Here is an 11,715-nt window from a genome sequence, read left to right as displayed (position 1 = left end):
GTAAATTGGCTACTTCTTTTGTTGAATAAGAAAGAAAGCTTGTTTTTCAATGCCAAATGGTTTCATCCTTTAAAAATACATAATATAAGTCCCATATTAAGCATCTACACCACATCAATATTATGTTCCATCTCTTTATGGGTTGACCTAATTTAACAATCTGCTTACTTTCATTAAAAAATTCATAAGCAATTGAGAAATATTCTTAAAAAAGACTGATAAGAGCTAGTTAGTTAGAAGATATATGTTGAGGAAAAAACAAGCCCTAAAACCCCCAACCATAAAACTAGCTGGATCCACAATTCTCACAAGATTGGGAGAAAATACAATGTGTTCAAATTCCAAGTTCAAATCCAAATTCAAGTTAGTAAACAAGGTAGTCTGGATGAATTGTAGCATTGCAAAGAATAAACCAGCAGCATAACCTAATCATCTTCGAAAATAACGGATTACTAGAATCTGTTTCTAGGGCTTCTTGAACGGTGCCTGCGAGGTGACCTGAAAAAAAAAGGTTTAGTCAACAAAAACTCGTAAATCCTTATGTTAATACAACATTGGCACTCTGTTAATACAAGAGTATGAAGCAAATACAGCCTCATCCTTTCTGTTTTAACCACTGCAGTTTAAATGAATGAGTCATTCTGGAGATAACTAAAAATTCAATCCCAAAGAATTCAGAATAAACCCTCATATGCTAACTAATACATAAAGGCATTAGACAACATACCTCTTCCTCGCATTCCTTTTCCTAAACGCCCCCCTGCTAAATGCCCAATCAACATTAATGGTATGAGTCAGTAGTTCTTTCCCATTCATATCATTAATGGCTGCTTGAGCTTCTTCACGGTTTTCATACTCAATCAATGCATACCCCTGAATACAAAGAACATAAATTCTAAGATAAGGAGTTTTTCTTCTTCACTCGAAAACAAGAGGTGCTATAACATACACTACTGTGTACAAAAACATCAAAGAATTATTATTCTCTTTTCATCTTTCAGTCTCTAAAGTGAATTGTATAAGCAAAAACATTGGTATCTATCTTGGTTAGAATAGTCTCTTACAACGGTAGCAATTAGCAAACTTAATGGAACAGACAAAGGACTAACCAATCATACATACCTTGACAAAACCAGTTCGGCGATCAAGGTTCAAATGTAGATTCTTCATTTGCCCAAATTCACCAAATGCATTTTGTAGATCGTCCTCCTGTGCCTCTTCATGAACGCCAGTGACAAGAATAATCCATCCTTCAATAGCTACATAAAGTTTTATAGTCAATTATCACATCTCTCACTATAGCTGGATATTAACATATCATCTCCAAGTAAACAAAAGCAGAATTAACAGTAGCAGTAGAAAGCAAAATGTCACAAAGTAAACAAACACAGAAAATAGAGACTGGGATGTTCTTGGTGAAATGAGATGTACATTGTAGAAAATGAAGAAAAGGAAATGGATGGATGGATGGGTGGGTGGGTGCTGCATACAGAAACTGGATTTTGAAGACGAGGGTTTTTGCAAAAGCTAGAAAAGTAGGCAGTAAGAGAAAGACTCACATCGTTCAGGACCAGGGCCGCCTTCTTCAGAATCAAGGGAGTCAAAACGACCAGACAAGCGAGTATTGCGATCTTCCTCAGGTTCCTGGCGAAAGCCACGGCCTTTAGTCTTCTTAGGAGCGGAGGAGGTGTAGGAAGAACCACCTGTGATGGCGGATTTGATCTTGGGAAGGGAGGTTGAGTCGATATCGACGGTGCCTTCCTCGTCCATAAGGTCGTCATCCTCTGGCTCGAAGTCCAATGCTTCCACATCTGCGTTCGCCATATCTCACTAGACTCTCGGGGGCTTCTGCTTCCTTGATTGAGGAGGGTTTCCTTACTATTTGCCTAAACCTACATTCACCTCTCTCATGCCTTTTTTTTTCAATTTATTTCTTCTCATTTTCATTAGTTCATTATTTTTATCAATTAAGTCCTTCTATTCAAAATAAAATTCTAAGGTCTAAGTTTTTATTTATTAATTTCAGTATAAAATAAAATATTAAATACAAAAATCCTAATTTTAGAATTAATGTTAGGTTGACAATGTTTTTTTTTATATTTATTAGTGTTTTTGATTTTTAATATAAATATCACAATAGTTGTTACCTAATTTTTCTCGAAAATTAGAAAAAATAATTGTTGGTGTATGAACACCAAGAATCAGATATTCTATTTTGTGGGTTCGATACTTGGTTACGTATGAAAAATGGTATCGACGCAATATCCTACACCTACACGCCAACAAGACGGACTATTACCAATTTTTTGATATTTTTAAGCATTTTTAACTCTTATTAAAATGTCTTACCGTGTTAATCCAAGCGCTAAGGCCTTCTTTAGATTCAAATTATTTAAATAACTCGGGTTATTTATAAAAATAATGATTGTTGGTAATTTTGAAGATATGTAAATTTTTTGATTAAGAAAAACTTAAAGAGTTTTATTATATAATGATATAATAAATTTTATTTTTTAAAATAGATGGTATTTTGATAATTAATATTTTAGTTAATAAATTCAGTGATGTGATTAAGGAAGATGAGAGTTAAATAATGTTTGATTAGGTTGAGTTATTTAAATAACACAAATCAAAGAAGGCTTAAGTTTGATTTCCATGTAGACGGTTGACTGTTTATCAAAAATACAAACTAATTCCATAATCACTATATAAAATGATTCTATCAAAAACATGGTTTTTTTTATGTTTGTGACAAACAAATATATATGTAAATAAATACAACAAATAATACCAGGATTTTACATTACACATACACATAAATAAAATCCGATAAAAAAGATGTTAGGTGTCATATAGACAATGGCAGACCCAGAAATATTTTCTCGGGGGGGCAAATATATAGTAACGTAGCATTTTTTGGCTATCAAATAAATGCATTTTTTAATTAAAATTTTACTTGATAATTACATAAAAATACAAGCACAATTACTAAATTATTCTTGTCCATGAGTCTGTACAAAAGAAGACAAAATATCTTCATTACGTTGACTATACCAATCAATCAATTAAGGAAAATTAACTTTATTTGATGAACTACTTGACTCATATGTTCTCGAAAATGTAATCATTGCCTCAATAGAAAGCGTGTTACATCAAACATTGTCGTTAAACGGGTGCGATAATTTATTTCTATATCACGACCATGTGTACGTAAAACGTTTCTCTCGTTATGTCTTTGATCTTAAAATGATTCAAATTGAACTCTAGTTTTATTATGACAACTATTTGAAGTTCTCATATGATGATTGAATTTTCTAATGCCCTTTTCCAATTTTTGTACCCATCTCCTATATATGTATCATCTACGTTTTCTCTATTTAAAGGTTGAAAAGATAACACCAAAACAAAATGATGCATCTTTTGATATGCTATATTCTAACCATGTATATTTGATCAGTAACATTAGACTCATTAGTAGACTCATGCTGGTCATGTGATGTAGAAATACAAATTCGTCTATAAAACATCTCCATTATTCTATATCCTACATAAAATAAATAATTAAAAATAAATATGTGTCAACCCTAGGCCCTTAAATAAAATCTAAGAAATACATTTATTTGTTCAAATAATTTAAAACTAATTTAAAATTAAGAAATATAAAATAATATTTTACCTTTATATTTATATAAATTGTTATTTTACCCTTATATTTATAAGTAATTTGTATTATTAATTTTATTAAAATTAATAATATATATATATATAAATATATAAATAAATTATAATATAAATGTAGTTTTAAAATAAATAATAGTATTATATGATTTTCATTATTTTATATATAATTTTTTATATTTTAACTTATATAAATAAATTTTATTTATATATTAACTAAAATTTATGTATTATTATAAATATTGTATCTTAGAAAATATTTTTTTGAATAAAATAAAATATTAATAATAATTACTTTAATAAAATTATATTTAAAATTAGAATAATATAATTATGAATTAATTTTTTTTTATTAATTTTTATAAAAGAAAGTGTTAGTTGTGTTGTGGCTTAATAGGCTAGTAAAATAACTATGTATTGAGCAGGATGTAGTTCAATTACTTTGTGATAATCAGAGCGTCATTTATTTTGGCAAAGAATCTGATGTACCATTAAGGATGACAATTTGGCAAAATGTAGTTGATATATTGACGAAGCCAATTACTATCGACAAGTTCAGACATTGTTTGGGCTTGTTGAATGTCTCAAATTGCTAAGGAATGGTGGTAGGTCAGCCCACTTGGAGTGTTTGAAACTTTATATGGTGATCTTCTAAGAAGACTTGAATTTCTCGAAGGTATAGGTATGTGATTTATCTTCTATGAGATGGAATATTCGCAAATGTGGAGATTGTTGTGTACGTGGCTTATATATACACATGTTAATTAAGTTTAGAGTTAATGGACTAGGCCTAAAGTAGTTTAGTTTAGTCTATGTGACATAATTACTACTCTATAAATATCATTTAATACAAGGTTTAACCCTAAGAGTGAAATATGCAGTTTTGGCCAAACCTCATTATATCTCTTGGTTTTTTTTATTCTTTATTTATTGTTATTAGTTTAGGTGGATTTTGAATCAACAAAATCGTTTTTAATTAACTTATAAAGTAAGTCTAGTGAACTAAAAATAAAACGATATATTTGAATTAACTTTTTAAATGAATATTATATGAGAAATTTTCTAATAAATGCATCCTACACAGAACTTTATATTTCTCTATGCTGACTCGTATACTTCTTGGTAATCTACATAGTTTTAAAATTAGAATAAATTGTCCACTCAAGTTAAATGTTAAAAATAAAATACCATGATTTAATTTAAAGATAAAATAAAATATTTATCAATTAACAAAGTCTACACACAAATCTTAAAGATAAAAAAATACACATTTATGTTTAAAAAACTCGGCTAACTAATCTTCCACGGTTTATCCAGTGTGTAAGTTGGTCTGACTAGGGGTATAAGTAGTTCGATTAAATCGTTTTCTTATTGAAAACTTCATCTTATGTTAGTGTCGTTTTTTAAAATCTAATTCGTCGGTTGACGTTTAAATATCGGTTGACAGTTAAATGTCCATTGAAAAATAACAAATATATATAATATAATAAAAAAATGAAAAAATATTAAATATTAAATATATATTTAATATAATAAACAAAAGAAAAAAATTAATTAATTTTATAATAAAATTCTAATTTATAAATAAGGTAATAAAATAACTACGTAACTTCCAAAGAAAATATATTAAAATATTAATTAATTCATTTTTGAAACTTCAATTAAAATATATCATAATCATTTACCACTAGACTAGAAAAATATTTATTTAAGAATTTATCAACGCGCATATATACAGTCGGTCGATTAAACCATCATTTTTTTATTATATAACCCGTCAACCGAACCAGTCAGACAAAACTGATCAAATTTTTATCGATTCAGTTTAGTTTTTTATTTTTGTTTTTGCTTATTCCCTTATATTTTTAAGTTTCTAATGTATTGTTTATACCATTTTTTTTCCTCATTTTTTTCCTCCTTATCTAACATTATATTAAAAGTAAAGAAATGATAAAAGAAGCCTCTTTAAAGTTGATGATTTATTGTTTACATGTTAAAAACTAATTATGACATAAAAATAACTAAATTGACACAAGATAAAAAAAATTACCAATTTTTATTAATTATGTGTCTATGAAAAATACACATTATTTAATTTTATTTCAAATGATGCATAAAATAATGTCATAGGAAAATTAGTTTTTTAATTAACATTTAACTTGGATTGTTGCGTTGAGTTGTTCATCTCCTTTGTGTTACAGTTGCCGCAAACCACGTCGCAAGTGCACACATGGTATCCATTATATTGTTTGCATGGCCTACAATGTTGTGTCATCGCAGCAACTCCACAAGATCCATCGATGTCGAAGAAACAACCTGAAAAACCACTCAAATTTTCACTACACGGACCGTGATACTTCTTGGTCAACGTGCATAATTTTGGATTTTGACTGAAAATATGACAAAGTTAATTATTATAAAATTAAATAAAATTAAATAAAATTCTCTAATATAAAGATAAAATTAAAGTACATACCAATTCACAAATGAATTAGAGAGAAGAACAAAACAAGTTAAAGAAATTAAAACTTGTAGTTTTGTCATGGCTAATGATGATAATCAAGTAGTTTTTCTTAGAGCTAATGATCTATTTGTTTGGATAAATGTGATTGGTAATGATATATTTAAAGGCTCCAGATTATAAACAAATTTGTAAAAATTATATTAGCTAAATATTATATGAATTTGAAATTAATAAAAGATTGAAATAGGTAAGATATCCGTAATCTGATTAATATATATAATAATAGATTAGGTAATAGATTTTATTAATAATGATACTTTTTTTGCTTTACCAAAATATCAAAACAAAATCAAAAAAAGATTATCAACACAAACTTTTTCTTTTAAGTAATTTAATTTTGCTCTTTCAAATAGTTACTTTTTCATCTACTTTATATTATAATTTTTTTTTATTATTACTTAGACTTTTTAGATTTTATACCAAATATGATAAATTTCACTTTTAAAAAGATATTTTTTATTTACTTTTTTCTATAAAATAATTAATTGTATCTCATTTAATTACATTTTTAAAATTTTATATAAAATTCAATAAATTTAAATTCCACCTTTCACTCAAATTTTTAAAATGAATTTGTGATAAAATAATATTGTTCAAACTATTTTATTAATTTAGAGAAAAAATAATTTAATAAAATTTATGTCTAATAAAGTGAGAGAAATAAATTATCATATATTATTCTTAATTTATGTTGTAATGAATTTATTTATTGTAATATATTTGTTGTTATAAAATAATTATATATTATAAAGATTAAGTATATACAAACTAATATTTGTTGAATCATGAATAAATAAATAAATAAATAAATAAATAAAATGTGTCATAATTAAATTATATGGGTATTGTTTTCTTAAATAAAATAAATTTAAATAAATCATAATGTATATATTTTTCATTAAATAAATATATCATGATAGATTACATTTGTGTCTCAACTATGGTTAATAAGATATTAAAGTTTAGTAAATTATTAAATTGTTGGGATAAAGTAAATATATTTTTTATATTAAAATTAATTTAAATATATTTATTTATGCATAAAATAAATTATAACATATTTAAGAATATAAATAATCTTAACATATTTAATAATATATATGAATAAATATAACATATTTTGGTATAATAATAAAAATTGATTATGATATAGAAATATTTAATGGTTAATTGTTTTTGAAATAAATTATTGTTAGATAAAGAATGTATTTATCTAAATTTGTGATATTTGTGTTTTGGTTTTTTTATCATTATAAAGGAATGCAACCTTAATTTATATATTTTGTATTTTTCAATAATATATTTCACATATTGTTTCTCTTATATATTTATGACTGAGTAAGATTTGTGGGAAAAAATGCCTAAATAATATATTATATATTTAATAAAATATGATATTTATAATTTAATTTTTCATTGTACTGTTTCATCACAATAAATTTTTATTAATATTTAGTCTATTTTTTTTTTATAAAATAATAATTTAAAACATATATGTAAATATAAATAATCAAATTTATTAAAATAATATTTTAAAATATATATCAAAATATAAATAATTTAATGTATATAAATAATAATTTAAAAACAATAATTTAAATAGAGAGAAATGATTGGAAAAGGAAATTTGAGGGAGGGAATGATGTGGCGCGATTAGCAAAAAAAAATAACAAAATTTCACTCTCTTCTCTTTCCTCACCTTTTAATAATAAAATAATATATATTTATATTAAAAGAAAAAATATATACATATATGAACTTACAATATTTTAATTTTTTATAAACTAATTTATATGAACTAAATATTCTTATATAAATATAAACATAAACTTACACTATTTTTTTTTTTATTAATTTTATAAGTTTTGTTCTTTTAATGTTAAAGAATGAAATTTTTTAATGTAAATTTAGTGGTGTTTTATAAAATGTGTTCATAACAATCATTAAGAGATATTAAATCGTTGGAATAAGCACATCTTCAACAAAAACGGTGTCACCCTCCTTTACACCAAGTTTAGACAAAGACTTCTATACCCACCTACTTCTAAGATGTGCTGAAATCTTATTTTTAAATCTATGTAATTGTAATGAAAAGTGATCAGTTATGTTTACATGTATAGATGAAAGTTAAGATTTTAATTCCATTTAGCCCATCTGGTCCATTAGAGTCATTCTATGTCATCTCCATCTGCAAAATGTGTTTTCATAACTCAATCATTAAAAAGATATAAAATCGTTGAAAGAAGAAAAACATAAATTTAACATCTCCAACAAAAACGGTGTCACCTCTTTCACACCAAAATTTAGACAGAGACTTATATACTCCACATACTTCCAATACGTGCTGAAATCTGATACAACTAAAATCATTTCATTACACACTCTTCACAATTAACTACATTATAACTGTCATTTTATTATCGTCACTATATTTAACCCTAATACCTTTCTCTCTTGTATCAAAATATTCTTTCTGAATCTATGCAATTGTAATGAAAAGTGGTCAGTTATACAATTATCAATTCAAGTTTAGTAATGAAAAGAGAATTCAACATAAAAAAAATAAAGGGTTTATGTTTTGTATCATCATCACAACCAAAAATATGTTTATAGGTTCATTCATAAACACTTTTGCATTATACTTCTGAAAAACCATTAATAAATTTATGAATATAAAAAGATGTATTTGACTGAGATATGAAAATAGAAACCTCTCACTCTGAAAAAAGAGTAATATTTGAAAACAAATTTGTATCTAAACATTAATATGCTACTTCAAATATTCTAGAGACATTAAGATTTCTTTAAAAAAAAAGGTAAGACCTTGATTTATATTGTTTCTCTTTGAGCCAATATGAGTTTATAAGCTGCATATATCACTTCTAAGGTACTATTTCTCGTGACAACACTCATACAAAAACATTTAATACCACATCATTCAAAATTTCCTTGAATGATACCCATTTTTCATGTGTTTCTGGATGATCTATTTTGTTATAAACTACCAAACATGTTTCTGAATCTATGTAACTGAAATGAAAAGTTGTCAGTTATATAATTATCAATTCATATTTAGTAATGAAAAGAGAATCTAACATAAAAAAATAAAGAGTTTATGCTTTGTATCATCATCACAAACAAAAATATGTTTATAGGTTCATTCATAAACACATGTGCAATATATTTCTGAAAAACTGCTAATAAATTTATAAATACAGAAAGATGTTCATAGTTGAGATACAATGAAAATTGAGACATTCCACCCTAAAAGAGAGCAATATTTGGAAACAATTTTGTATCTAAACATTAATATAAGATTTTAAATATTCTAGAGATATTAAGATTTCTTTTAAATAAAGGGTAAGAAATTTATTTATACTGTCTTCTTTTTGAGCCAGTATGAGTTCATAAGCTGCAGGTATCGCTTTGTGGGTACCATTTCCAATGGCAGCACTAATACAAAAAACATATAATGTCACGTCCTTTAATATTTTCGTTGAATAATGCCCATTTCTCATATGCTTTTGGAAGATCAATTTATTTATAATCTACCCAACATATTTTTTCAGAAAGCTCTGGAATAAACAATTATATTTCAAGCCGAACTGAATCATATTCGTATTCTGGCAGTTCAGATGAACTATCAATAACTTGTACCTGGTTTTCATAATGCTTATAAATAAGCAGTAGCACAATATGATGACATTAATGAATATATAGTTTCATTTTACCAAAACAAATCATCTTTCTGTGTGACTAAGAAATTCGTGGATTAAACCAAACCTTGGTGATCTCCTTCGAGTAAAACCAGACAAATATGTGACAACCATTGTTATGTCATAATCGAATTAAACAATGTCTAGAGTTGGAAGTAAAGTGGTGAATTTTTATATAATCTCATAATTAACCCTAGATTCAATTATAAAAAAAGTTTAAAATTGGCTCAAACTTTAAGCAATTAGGATGAATAAATTTATTTAGACAATTTTTAGAAATCAAAAGTTGAGAAAATGGTGGAAGGTGCACTCTCCTCTGAAAATTATATAAAAGTTTTATTTATTAAAGGAGATGAGAAAGTAAGAACCTCTCTTTGTCATTTCTTCGAACACTTGGTATCCTACAACTATCACATCACTCCTCCGATTCTTCTCATCTCTCCTATTTCTCGTCGTCTTCATCGCCATCGTCGTCTCATCGGGAGAAGAAGACAATGCACTCACCATCTACGATGTCCTGCAACAAAACAATTTTCTCAAAAAGTGTAACAGAATACAAGATCAATAGAAACTCAGAAAAATCAATGTGTACTTTAAGGATACCTGTAGTTACAGCGTGAAATGTTAGTAGAAGACGACGCGATGAACGCCACATCCTCCTGTGCATCAATCTCATCTTCTCGCACAACTGCCTTCTGCATTACTTCTTTATCTAAAAAATTCTTGATTGAGTTAAACATTAAAAATAATTGGATCTCCCGAAATCTATCAAATAATATAAAGAGAAAATAAAATATAAATTAATTATTAAAGTTATAAAAAAAATAAAAAAATATTAATTAAGAAGAAAAAATTAATATATATAAAAACGGAAAGAATGAGAAATTAATAATTATGAAATGAGTGTTAAATTAATAATTATTATAAGAGAAAATTTGAGAAATATTATTATTATTAGGTATATTATATATATATATATATATATATATATAAATAAAAGATAACATAGAAAAAAATAGGAAAGTAAATTAATATATATATAAATTTGAGGTGAGAGAAATGTTATTTGTTTTAAAAATATTTAATTTTTAAATAAATTAAAATATATATAATTTTTTCTTTTAATAAAAAAATATATAATTTATTTGTGTGAAAATATTAAAAAAAATATTTATATAAAATTATTGATAAATGAGAATTATTATTATTATTATTATGTATATTATAAATATTTTTACATAAAAATAAATAGATATTTAATATTAAATATAAAATTATTAATAAGATAATATATATTTTATGTAATTTGTGTGAAAAATAATATATTTATATGAGAGAGAAAATAAAATAAAAATAAAATAAGAAAGAGAAATTAATAATTATGGTAAGAGAAATAAATTAGTATATATATATATATATATATATATATATATATATATATATATATTTTATGTAATTTGTGTGAAAAATAATATATTTATATGAGAGAGAAAATAAAATAAAAATAAAATAAGAAAGAGAAATTAATAATTATGGTAAGAGAAATAAATTAGTATATATAAATATATATATATATATATATATATATATATATATATATAATAATGAGAGAGAAAATAAATAAAAAATATTAATTAGGAAGAAAAAATTAATATATATATTAACGGAAATAAAGATAAATTAGTAATTATGAAATAAGAGTTAAATTAGTAATTATTATAAGAGATAATTTGAGAATTATTATTAGTAGAAAAAATATAAATAATTTTTTTATAAAATATTTAATTTAATAAAAGA

General features: G+C 24.9%; 1 protein-coding gene across 1 annotated transcript; it reads right to left on the bottom strand.

Annotated features, from left to right (window-relative positions):
• Positions 1–252: 252 nt before the first annotated feature.
• On the bottom strand, positions 253–1,896 carry LOC124920882 (RNA-binding protein Y14-like). The gene is made up of 4 exons (XM_047461459.1): positions 1,560–1,896; positions 1,123–1,259; positions 728–873; positions 253–498 (listed from the first exon to the last, which is right to left on the bottom strand). The coding sequence occupies exons 1-4, from the start codon at positions 1,822–1,824 to the stop codon at positions 453–455; spliced, it is 594 nt and encodes a 197-aa protein (XP_047317415.1). The 5' UTR covers positions 1,825–1,896; the 3' UTR covers positions 253–452.
• Between the last annotated feature and the right edge of the window lie 9,819 nt (positions 1,897–11,715).

Source organism: Impatiens glandulifera, chromosome 1 (genome assembly GCF_907164915.1).
Source record: "Impatiens glandulifera chromosome 1, dImpGla2.1, whole genome shotgun sequence".
NCBI classification, from domain to species: Eukaryota; Viridiplantae; Streptophyta; class Magnoliopsida; order Ericales; family Balsaminaceae; genus Impatiens; species Impatiens glandulifera.
Note: the sequence above shows the minus strand (reverse complement) of the source record. Positions and strands in the feature narration are given on the sequence as shown.